This window comes from Trichechus manatus, unplaced genomic scaffold (genome assembly GCF_000243295.1).
Source record: "Trichechus manatus latirostris isolate Lorelei unplaced genomic scaffold, TriManLat1.0 scaffold00006, whole genome shotgun sequence".
NCBI classification, from domain to species: domain Eukaryota; kingdom Metazoa; phylum Chordata; class Mammalia; order Sirenia; family Trichechidae; genus Trichechus; species Trichechus manatus.
The window spans coordinates 24,439,466-24,452,553 of NW_004443942.1; the positions used below are offsets into that span (position 1 = coordinate 24,439,466).

General features: G+C 35.3%; 1 protein-coding gene across 3 annotated transcripts in view; it reads right to left on the reverse strand.

The window, feature by feature from the left end:
- CSTF3 (cleavage stimulation factor subunit 3) overlaps positions 1–13,088 on the reverse strand; it is an 83,555-nt gene that overhangs the window by 11,267 nt on the left and 59,200 nt on the right. For all 3 annotated transcript variants that reach the window (XM_004369768.2, XM_023738103.1, XM_023738096.1), the window contains 7 exons: positions 9,798–9,875; positions 8,900–9,062; positions 3,856–3,965; positions 3,468–3,584; positions 3,132–3,206; positions 1,244–1,387; positions 558–660 (listed from right to left, as the gene is read on the reverse strand). In XM_004369768.2, the coding sequence (XP_004369825.1) occupies positions 558–660; positions 1,244–1,387; positions 3,132–3,206; positions 3,468–3,584; positions 3,856–3,965; positions 8,900–9,062; positions 9,798–9,875 (790 nt within the window). The remainder of the gene's footprint in view (positions 1–557; positions 661–1,243; positions 1,388–3,131; positions 3,207–3,467; positions 3,585–3,855; positions 3,966–8,899; positions 9,063–9,797; positions 9,876–13,088) is intronic.

Below are 13,088 nucleotides of genomic sequence, written 5' to 3' on the forward strand. Positions count from 1 at the left end.
ATGAATCACCTAACATAGTGCCTGGCACATGGTAGGAACTCGATAAAGGATGGCCATTATTATTACTACAATAGAATAGGGAGATAAAAACAAAGATGATATTAAACATGTCTTTTTGAGATATTTTCCCTAGTAACTTAAAAGCATTTTCTTTACTCCTTATACATTTTTGTTTATGGTGGCTAGAGGTTTTTTTTTTTGTGGGGTGGGGGCGACCTGTTTTCTCCCCAGGAAACAGGAGATAATTTGCCCAGAGTCATCAGAGATGGGCATAAATAAGTCTGTGTCTCCCAATTCTAGATCTGTGGCTTTACACTGCTACTGATTACTGATGATGCATTAAAGACCATTCTTCAGAGTTAGAAAACATGTACCAATATAAATCCCTGATTGATAGTCAGACCATAAATATTTCTTGAGTGCCTATCAAGTGCCCAGTTCTGGTGTGATGACATGATAGTACATTTGAGAAGAAATAAAACCCGACAATATAATTTAAAAGAATGACATTGATGTTTAATATTAAGTAACTGTTAAAGATTCTAGTGTCTACTTACCATTGAGGTGAGAGAGATAGTCAATATAGGCCAGGACATATTCTGGAATGTCTCCATATTTCTTGAGCCCCAGCTCAAAAATCTTAAAGGCAACAGATTTGTCCTAGAAGTAAAGAGAGTAAAGTACTGATTTCCATGAAATGTCTGACTAAGTGTTCAAAAGAATATTAAAACTAAAACACCTAAATATAACAAGCTACATGGGAATTAAAACCACGTTAAGTAAAAATTATGGAGCTAAAAATACCAACCATTTAAGGGCTTATCAGTGGTTACCAAGAGTGGGTGGGAGGGAGAATTATTGCTTACCGGGCACTGAGTTTTTGTTAATGGTGACGAAAAAAACTGGAAACAGGTAGGAATGATGGTTGCACAATAATTAATGTCACTGAATTGTACATGTTAAACTGGTTGAAATGTCAGATGTTTTCTTATATATATTTTACTACAAGTAAAAAATATTCAAGGGGTTTGGGAATATGGGGTTTAATAAGGTATAAATTAGCAGGCAGATAGGATTTGGATGACATGCCATGTAATTTCACACAGATACACTTAAATTTTCTTTAGGAAATAGAACAGTTAAAGCTTAATGACAGAAACCAGGGCTATCTTTCATTTAAGTAATGTACCTCAAATGACGAAAATTATTTTATCTTTCTTTATATTTGTATTTCAATATTTACCTTACTACAGTAATATTCCATGAGTGCTGCAGTAACATAGACATGATGGCGGGTTCTGGTATCTTCTCTTGCTTTTTTAAATATCATTCTTCCAGATTTGATACCTTCTGCTCTCCTTGCAAATTTCATATATTGGATATATACCTACGCAAAAAAAAAAGAAAAGAATTGTTGTTAATCATAATAGAGTCTACAAATTACGCAGAATGTGATCCTTTTAGAATGCAATACAGGCTCACTTTATTCCTATACTATAAGAAAGCAATCTTGAATACCCAAGAAATTAGAAAGTAGGATTACCAATATTGCCTGATTTAAATCCACAAGCTAATATTTTCTGGAATTAAAGATGTGTACAAATTAATTATTATTATTTTGCTGGGGTTTTTTTTCTGTGAGATATAATTCACATAACACAAAATTTACCCTTTTAAAGTGTACAATTCAATGGTTTTTCTGCATATTCATAAGGCTGAGCAATCCAAAACCAAAAAAACCAAACCCACTGCCACCAAGTTGATTTCTGACTCATAGTGTCCCTATAGGACAGAGTATAACTGCCCCATACGGTTTCCAAGAAGCAGCTGGTGGATTTGAACTGCTAACATTTTGGTTAGCAGCTGAGCTCTTAACCGCTGTACCACCAGGGCTCCAATCATCACCACTAATTCCAGAACATGCAAATTAATTTTAAAGTGAAATTACTAGAAAACACTCCATTAATAAAAGCCAACATCTAGAAAGCTTAATGTTTTATTTAATAAAACCATGTTTAACAATACATGTTTAACTTCACATTTCCTTGGTGTATTGCTTTAAAAGCCTACTAAGACTATATAATGGAATTTTTGATTGATTAGTTGATCGATTACTTAATTTGATTGATAAACTATTTATGAGTCATTTTGTGCCCAGCATCTACAGAGTGCCCAACACATGAAGGCTATGCAATGCTTAATGAGCAAATGACTCTGTACTATGAGTAGGGTGACTAACTCATCCTGGTTTGCCCACAACTGTTAGTTTTAAAACCAAAAGTCCCATTTCCCAGAAAACCCCTCAGATCTGTGAAAATTAGGATATTTGATGACCCTAACTATGAAGTACTTGAGGAAAGGGATTTTTATCTAGTTTGTTATGCTGCTGGAGTATAACACAGTGCACAGCACAAACCTATTTGCTGAATGAATTAAAAAATAATACATAAATGGTATCACAATATAAACAGAAAAACAAAACAGTATAGCTCTAGCAGACCTTGGGCAGAGGGTTTAGAGCCCACGTATTGGTCTGTCCTCCTCTTGCTGGGGGAGCTCCATTGCACTTTTGCAGATACTCAGGCTATAAAAACCACTACTATATTAACCATTGTCATAAAGCAATATGTGTACTGACTGTTTAATGAGAAACTATTTGTTCTGTAAACCTTCACCTAAGTACAATGAAAAAAAAAAAAGAATTAGAAAACAAATATTTAGTTTAAAAAAAAAAAACTACTACTATAGAGCAGAACTCAGGATAAAGTGAATTCCTGTCCAGTCCTTTTCTGGGATGTTGGTTCCCCTTGTCTCCACTGATTTAAAAAAAAAATTTTTTTTTAGATAATTACATGGCATAAAGTAAATTAAAAAAAAATCCAGCAGGAAACAAATCAATAATTGCAAAGGGTTTAAGGAGAGGGAAGGACTGTTTACAAAGGGGCCACATGAGGGAATGTTTCAGAGGTGATGGAAGTGTATTGTATTTCAGTTGTGATGGTGTTCACATGACTATTATTTTGTCAAGAATCATAGAACTGTATACCAACAGGAGTGAATTTTACTGTATGTAAATTCAAACTTTTTTATCAGACTGTAAAGGTAGGAAAAAGATTTGTAAAGCTACTCACCAAGGTAGGGTCAATATCTTCAATTGCCAGAAGTCTGTTATATATACTGTGAACCTTCTCATACTTCATGCGACTCTAAGGTGGTAGAGAAGAAGCGAATATAAATATATACACATAACCAAGCACGATTTCAGCTCTGAGGAATCCAGAGGCTGCACTCCACAATGGCACTGCTTTAAGCATAAATACAGTATGAACTGAGGACTAATAATTATTAATTTTGCAATATCTCTGTCTAACAGAAGTAATATACCTGGCAAAGGAGCAGCGAGAAACCAAATTCACTCCTGCAGTAAAAAATCGAATTATAAGGAAGTTCTAAACATTTTTACCCACCTCTTCATAATCTGCATATGCAAAATAAAGCAGCATATTCTTCTTTAGTAAAGTGCTTATGGCTCTTTCATATATATTAGCAGCTTCATCACTAAACAATTTGGCATTATTCATATCCTGAGAGAAAAAATAAATGAAAGCACTACCTCAATTATTTTAACATAGTTGAAAGAAAATAAAGTTGTACCTACTTCGTTTATGTGTATCTAAGACAAAACACACTTATTTGTATGTAAGTATGGACATATCTGCATTTTTAGATTCCAAAAAAATTCCAAATACTTCTTCTATTATTTTAACTTATACAAGAATCATACAAGTACCCTAAATGATTCATCACTTTAATACATTAAAAAATAGCCACTCTAAGGGGTCAGGGGATACTCACCCCCTTCTCTGCTAGCAGTTTACTTGACTGTTCAAGATACTGTGCAGCTTCATACCAAATATCAGGGTGATGGCCCAGAACAAGCAGGCACTGTTCGTATGCAAACATAACTAGAAGAAGACATTGACAACAGCAGTTCATTAAAAGAAGTATTCCTAAAGAATTTAAAAAAATGAAGAAACTCTAAGAGTTATGTGGGACTCTATCAAGAGGAATAATCTACAAGTGATTGGAGTACCAGAACAGGGGGGATAACAGAAAATACAGAGAGAATTGTTCAAGATTTGTGGGCAGAAAACTTCCCTGATACCATGAAAGATGACAAGATACCTATCCAAGATGCTCATCAAACCCCACATAAGGTAGATCCCAAAAGTCACCAAGACATATTATAATCACACTTGCCAAAACCAAAGACAAAGAGAATTAATTTTAAGAGTGGCTAGGGATAAACGGAAAGTCATCTACAAAGGAAAGTCAATAAGAATAAGCTCGGACTACTCAGCAGAAACCATGCAGGCAAGAAGGCAATGGGATGACACATATAAAGCCTTAAAGGAAAAAAATTGCCAGCCAAGAATTATATATCCAGCAAAACTGTCTCTCAAATATGATGGCAAAATTAGGGCATTTCCAGATAAACAGAAGTTTAGGGAACTTGCAAAAACCAAACCAAAATTACAAGAAATACTAAAGGGAGTCCTCCAGTTAGAAAATCAATAACATCAGATAACAACCCAAGACTAGAACACAGGACAGAGCAACCAGATAGCAACCCAGATAGGGAAGACACATAAATAAAGCTAAAACACTGAAAATAGGGAAATGGAGATGTCAATATGCAAACGATGACAACATTAAAACAAAAAAGAGGGACTATAAAAAATGTAGACATAGATTTTTCATATGAAGAGAAAGTCAAGGCAATATAAAGAAATAAAAGACTGGTGTAAACTTAGAAAAATAGGGGTAAATATACAAAATCAACAATGAAAAAGATGAAAAAAAATACATAAAAGAATTATTATTTGTAAAACTATCAATGAAAGCATCACAACTAAATTGTTAGCCTAAGATAGGGTCCTCAATAATGAATGATGATTAGAAATAAAAAACTTCAGTGATTTCTGGCACCATTATCCACCCAAGCCCTATCCATCCATCATTTATTAAATTAATATTTATTGAGCACCAACTATATGCTAGGGAATGTAAAAAAGACACTGTGGATATACCTATGAATGAGACTTTATACCCAAGAAATCTACACTATATGGAAAGATAGACACTAAGAAATCAATTATAAAAAGTGTAAGTAATATAAGTAGGAAATTATAGCATACTCTGAAACTTACAGCTACAGGACTTAACATAGCTTAGGGACTCAAGAAAAGCTTCACTAAGGAACTGATACCTAAAGCAACACCTGAAGAAGGGATAGAAGCAGATCAGATGAGAAAGGAAATGGAGTAGAGGAAGGACAGAGACAGATACGAAATAGGCCAAGGAAATAGTATTTGCAAAGGCCTACTATTTGCAAAGATGACAGAGTAAGACAAGATTGAGGAATTTTAAAAAATTCTAAATTCCCATGCTTCCTTGGTTTGGAGGTTTAGGGCCATGGTTTCATGGGACATCCCAGTTAATTAGCCTAATAACATGTTTACTGCTTCTGTTCTACCTCCTAGTTCAGTGCATAGTGCCTGGGGTCGTAAAAGCTTGCAAGGCACAACAATTAGTCTCAATTTGCCTGGAGCCACAGAGGAAGAAGGAGAGTCAGGAACAGGAAGAGGAAATGGAATGGGTAGCTAATTGCCTCCATGAAAAACTGCCTCCTTTGCCAAGACACCGGAAGAACTAGATGGTGCCCGGCTACCAATACTGAACATTTAGATCAAAGATTTTATAGAAGAATCCTGATCAAAAGGGGGAAAATGCAAACAGAATTTCAAATTTTCATGGACTCCAGACTTACTGGAGCCATGAAGGTTGAATGAACCCCTGAAACTATTGCCCTAAGATAATCTTTAAACCTTAAACTAAAAATATCCTCTGTAGTCTTCTTAAAACCAAACAATAGATTTGCTTAACTAGTAAAAAAAAAAAATCTGCCTTGAGCATTACGATCTTTTAAGAACTATCTATATGGGATCAAATTAATAACAGCAGCTCAAAACATTAGATAGGAACTTAGGGGTCACTGAGTTTATGTTAATGGGGAAGAACAACTCAGAGAAGGGTGAGAATAGTTGCACAAATTGAACAATATAATCAATGCCACTGAATTGTACGTGTAGAAATTGTTGAGTTAGTGTGTATTTTGCTGTGTATATTCTCAATAACAACAAAAGTTCCAAATTCCAGTTCTAGCAGTGGTAGAGTAGTTTATATCAGACTACCCTTTTTGAGAACAAAAATTATAAACTCTGAAAAAATTCAAAAAGCAGCTATTTTGAAGTCACTGACACCTAAAAAATCCAAAACTTATTGCCATCAAGTTGATTCTGATTCATAGCAACCCCATGTGTTACAGAGTAGAACTGCTCCATAGGGTTTTCTTGGCCATAATCTTTACAGAAGCAGATCACCAGGCCTTTCTTCCTTGGTGCCACCAGGTGGGTTTGAATTGCCGACCTTTTAGTTAGTAGTCAAGTGCAAACCATATGTTATACCCAGGGGCCCAAAGGCACTGGAGGATAACCAAAAAGCAGAAACCAGGGAGAATCAACCTTTGGAAAAAGGGAACCACACTGAGTAAGATTCTTATTAAATATGGCCTTTTCTCAAGGACTCTATAGTGGGTTTAATTGTGTCCCCAAAAAGATATGTTCAAGTCCTAACTGCCAGTACCTATGAATATGACCTTATTGGAAATAAGTCTTTGCAGATATAATCAAGTTAAAATGAGGTCCTACTGGATTAAGGTAGGTCCTAAATCCAATGACTGGTTTCTTTTTAAGAGTAAGAGGAGATCTGGACACAGAGACACAGGAAAGAAGGCCAAATGAAGAAGGAAGCACAGATTGATGTATCTACAAGCCAAAACCAATATGGATTGCTGGGAGCTACCAGAAGCTAGAAAGACACAAGAAAGGATTCTTCTCTAGAACTTTCAAGGGAGCATGGCCTTATCAATACCTTGATTCCAAACTTCTAGCATCCACAACTGTGAGAGAATAAATTTCTGTTGTTTTAAGCCACCCAGTTTGGGGTAATTAGTTATGGCAGCCCTAGGAACTAATACAGGTACATCCAGTCTGTGCAGTTCTGGGGTAGCTAGAATTAAAGTCAAATGCTGCAGTATTATTTGCTTGAGGTATCAGAAGATAGAGTTCTGAACTACATACAAGAGCAGCTGGAAACTGAGAGGGGAAATCCAAAAAAGGAAAGAACTACAGAGTGGAGTCTGAAAATCTGGGTATAAACTCCCCTCAAATCTTTAATCCTAAAATATACATGTGTAGAGGAGAATACAAAAAACCCAACAGAAAACAAAGCTGAAAGGCTAAAAAAGAGTTGAACTGATACCTCAGCAGCTGCCCATTGCAAGAGTGACCAAACTGGGAATTTGAGTCCTGTCAAATTAGAAGGTCTGAGTACTTTCTAAACCTTGGACTTTCCATTGAAATCCCAAAAGGGTTGTGTTCTAGGAGTAAAAAATATGGCTCAGGGCTAAGGAATTTATCTTAACATTAAGGGCAAAACTAAAAAAGATCTGTCCTAGCATTATAAAACCAAGCCTCTACAAAGTCCAGGTGATCTGCCAGTTATTTAACTTCCTACTAAAATAAAACTCAACATTCTTCAGAGTAAGACAACAGAATCCAGAGTTTCTATAATGTATCATTTGTATATCTGGACAATATCAAAATAAATAAATAAATAAATGTCTAGCCAGCCCCACAACTGGACCAATAAGCAACATCATGACAAATGGAGGAAATACTGAAGTTGTCAGGCATTTTATTTTACTTGGATCCACAGTCAATGCTCACTGAAGCAGCAGTCAAAAAATCAAGCGATGTACTGCATTGGTCAAATCTGCTGCAAAAGACCTCTTTAAAGTGTTCAAAAGCAAAGGTGTCACTTTGAAGACTAAGGGGTGCCTTATTCAAGCTATGATATTTTCAGTTGCCTCATATGCATGCGAAAGCTGGGCGATGAATAAGGAACACTGAAGAAGAATTGATGCATCTGAATTATGGTGTTGGCAAAGAATATTGAATATACCATGGACTGCCAGAAAAATGAACAAATCTGTCTTGGAAGAAGTACAGAAAGAAAGCTCCTTATAAGTGAGAATGACAAGACTTCGTCTCACATATTTTGGACATGTTATCAGGAGGGACCAGTCCCTGGAGAAGGACATCATGCTTCGTAAAGTAGAGGGTCAGCAAAAAAGAGGAAGACCCTCAACAAGATGGATTGACACAGTAGCTGCAACAACGGGCTCAAACATAGCAATGACTGTGAGGATGGTGCAGGACTGGGCAGTGTTTCGTTTTGTTGTATACATAGGATCACTATGAGTTGGAACCAACTGGACGGCACCTAACAACAACGACAGATGTGACAAAACAGGAAAATGTAACCCACAGTCAAAAGAAAAAGCAGTCAAAAGAAACCAACCCTAAGAGGGCCATATGTTGGAATTTGCAGTCAAGGACTTCATAGCAACTGTTATATTTTCAAGGACATAAAAAAAAAAAAGATGATCATAATGAATGAACAGACAGGGACTCTCAGTAGAGAAATGGACACCATAAAAATGAACTACAAAAAATAAAAAATTTCTAGCATAGAAACTTCCAGAATGTGAAAGTACACAATATCTGAAATGAGAAATTTACTGGATGGCTTGATAGCAGATTAAATATGATAGAACAAAGGGTCAGTGAACATGAAGATATATCTATAGAAATTATCCAATATGAAAAATAAAAGAAAAAAAGATTACGGGGGAAAAACAGAGCCTCAGTGACCTAAGGGATAGTATCAAGTGGTCTTAAAGTAATTGGAGTCCCAGCAGGGCCAAACTTGTTACCTCTTTTTGTTATAAGGGTCTGATCCTCTGTACGAAGAGGGTTGCTCTTTTCCCACTGTATATATTTCTTCCACATATCTACTTGCTGAGCTTCTTGAGGAGTATTCTGAGGAGGCACTGAGGGAGCATTGCGGTCCAAACCTTTCATTACTGTCTCATATTCCTAGACAATAAGCATTCAGAATTCTATGGTGAGTGTAGAAAAACTCAGGTGTATGAAATGGAGTAGATCAGTCTGTAATACTTTGTTTAAAATACCTACTCTTTTCAAATACTACTTGGTTAATATTATCTATAAACTATTTAAGAATGGGAAGAAAGATAACAGAGTGAGCACCTGGTAGGAGTATTACCCACATGAGAACAGGTTCCCAGGACTCAATGAGCAGAACATCTCTGGGCTGTCTTTATAGGTGATCAAGGAGGTCACTCTCCAGGATGGAAAAGTTGACAGATCAAAATGACTGATGATCTAGTGGCATTATTACTGCCATCTTTGGAGAAACTATCTGTCCTTTAAAATTTTAATATTTAGTACTACTAGGCTATTTTTCCTTATTTTAAGAATGTCAGTGAATGGCAAGGTATGCATACGATACAGAATCTGTTCCTAAGGGTTATGTTATTAGATTACACAGTAAAACAGTATTCAGATGAGCACATATTGTTTCTATATTTTGGAAAGATCGTTTCTTCCAAACTTGACTATTCTATTTTGTCCTTTAGTGTATCTGTAAAGAGGTATTTCATTCCAAATATATCAAGTACTCAGATACTGTATTTAATTGTCTTTAGTTAAAACTGCCAATGACTGAAAGTATCAAGAGTAACATTATACAGGGAAAACTCTCCCATAAATAAGACTCATTAAAGCAAATGGCCTGATGGAATTCCATACCTTTGCTACACGCCTAGCATTCATGTAATCTCTACTCCGATCTTCAATCATTTTTTTGGCTAAATGAATATTGATACCCTAAGAAAAAAAACAAAGGAAAATATTATTTTAAAATTAAGTATACTATGTATAATTTGCAAAATACAGTTACTTTATTCATTTACTGAATTAAAGTCTTCATTTTAAAAGGTATTTTTGATTAGTAAAATAGAGCTTCAGTAGTATTATAAACTTCAGAGATCAAGGAGGACCTGCTTACGTCTATTATGAGCTGGTAGTAAATTTACATATATCAGGAATTTTTAAAGACAGCGAATGATTTGAAAAGGATTCATTATTTCACATAACATTCTACGATGTACAGATTCATCCAGGTGAATAGCTATGCCTCAACCCTAAAAGCTCACTTTCTAACTGACTGCATAGCTTTAAAAAAATTCAGTGAGAGCAAGGAGAGATAAACATTACCATCTATGCCTAGCAGTTCTCAAAGGGTAGTCTAAGGACCCCTAATCCCAAAGACCTTTTGCTTCTTTCATAAAGATACAGTGGAATTTTCCAGAGGCTATATGATGTTCAATATCATAACAGATTGAATGCAGAACCAGATATGAAAATCTACCTGCTTTCTATTAAGTCAGACATTAAAGAGATTTCCAAAAATATAAAACAATGCCAATCTTCTCACTGAAATTTTTCTTGTTTTGGAAAATATTTTAAAAATACTATTTATGTTAAAATCAAAAGGTTTTATAAATTTTACCTTTAAATAAATTAACCATCTTGAAAAGTTCTCAGTTTTAATTTCCAGTATGCTAAATATTGATAAAGTCACATTAAAAACAACACAAAACAACTCTTTGGAGTCTTCTGTAAATTTTAAAATCCCAAGAACAAAGTTTCAGAACCACTGCACATATCTGTGAGGAAACAGTTCACTACCCTATATAATTCTTACAAGTTACAATGTAGACTTCTAGTTTCTAGTATGACATGTAAAGAGCTTAGAAGTTGTCACTTCCATCCACACAACAAGAAAAAAGATGAACAAACTGAAAACAACTCTTCTTAGATCCATCAAAGCTTACTGAGAGCAGAAACCACTGCTAGAGCCAGCAACCAGTAGGAAAACTTAAAGGATAATTGATAACTGACTAATTGAGCACAGACTGGCTTAAGAGATAAATATTCCTGGGAGCCTAGCCTAGTTTATCTCCAAGAGCCCCACCAGGTTCTCAGGCTAAAGATGGGGAAAAAATCCTCTTGTGCTTCTGGTAGGAAAAGGAGAAAAGTTAGTTTATTGAAATGTGCCCTGAGTGTTCTATTCTCATTAACAAAGGCCTGTCCTCAAGGAAAACTATATTATAAGAACCTAAGTGACTTGGGGGAATTGATGAAGGGGAAGGGAAATACCCAGTCCCAGCCACCTCAAGCTTTCTTGTCTCATGTAAGGGTGGGAAAAAAGCTAAGAAGTATTTGCAAGATCACAGCCCAGGAACACAGGCCCACTAAAAGACTGAGACCTAATCATAGGATTATAGAACACGTCCCTTTTCCACACCTTCCCACCACATCAGTAGGGTTCCTATATAATAACCGGAGATTGCAACTGAAAGAACTTCAAGGCTCAGACTCTATTTAAGAAGGAGTTTCTAGGGAAACCCAAAGACAGCAGGGGAGACGAAAACAAGGACACTACAGGAAATTTTAGCCTCTGACACCTACAGCTACAGCAAACAGTAAACAGTTTAACTCTTAGATAAACATAAAACCTCTCACTAAAGGCCTATTAACCTCAGTTCTTTTTACTCAATGCATCTTGTTCAGCTTTCAACAAAAATTTACAAGGGATTCTAAAAGACAAAAAACACAGTCTGAAGAGACGAAACAAGCAACAGAAATAAACTCATTTATGACAGACGTTTTGTAATTATCAGACTGGGGATTAAAGTAACTATGATTAATATGCTAAGGGTTCTAATAGGAAAAGTGGACAACATGCAAGAACAGATAGCTAATGGAAGCAAAGAGACGGAAACTATAAGAAAGAACCAAAAGAAAAGGCTAGCAATAAAAAACATGGTATCAGAAATAAAGAATGCCTTTGATGGGCTCATCAGTAGACTGGATATGGTCAAGGAAAGAATCAGTGAGTGTGAAGATATGTCAATAGAAATTTCCCAAACTGAAAAGCAAAGAGAAAAAAAAACTGGGGTAAGAAAATGGTACAGAATATCTAAGAACCACGGAGCAATTAAAAAAAGGTGTCATATATGTGTAACAGGAATATAGAAAGAGAAGAAAGAAAGGAACAGAAGAAATATTTGAAGTCATAATGGCTGAGAATTTTCCAAAATTAATGACAGACATCAAACCATAGATCCAGGAAGCTCAGGGAACACTCAGCAGAATAAATACCAAAAAAATCTAAATCTAGGCATATCATATTCAACTGGTAGAAAATCAAAGACAAAGAGAAAAATCTTAAAAGAAGCCAGAGGGAAAAAAAACAACTTATTCATAGAGGAACAAGAATAAGAATTACATCGTACTCAGCAACCATGCAAGCCAGAAGAGAGTGGAGTGAAATATTTAAAGTGTTAAAAGAAAAAAACCACTAACCTAGAATTCTGTATCCAGCAAAATTATTCTTCAAAAGTGAAGGAAAAATAAGGAATTTCTCAGACAAACAAAAATTGAGGGAATTTGTCACCAGCAGACCTGCCTTGCAAGAAATGTTAAAAGAAGCTCCTCCAGAGAGAAGAAAAATGATATAGGTCAGAAACTTGAATCTACATAAAGAAAGGAAGAACATTAGAGAAGGAATATATGAAAGAAAACAAAATCTTTTATTTTTTTTATTCTTAACTGATCTAACAGATAAGAGTTTGTTTAAATAATAACAGCAACAATATGTTGGTTGATTACAGTTTATAAATAAATGAAATGAATGACAGCAATGTTATAAGGGATGGGAGGGAGGAATTGGGAATACTCTAAGATATGTATACTATCTGTGAAGTAGCATGGTGTTGTTTCAAAGTGGACTAAAAATATACCAATTAAAAGACAGAGTATCAAAGTGGACAAAAAACAAGGCCCAACCATATGTTGTCTATAAGAAACCCACCTTAAATATAAAAACACAGATAATTTAAAGTAAAGTTCAGAACAACGAAAATCATCAGAGATAAAGAGGGGCATTACATAATGATAAAAGGGTCAATTCTTCAAAAAGACGTAACAATCATGAATGTGTATGCATTTAACAACATAGCATCAAAACACATG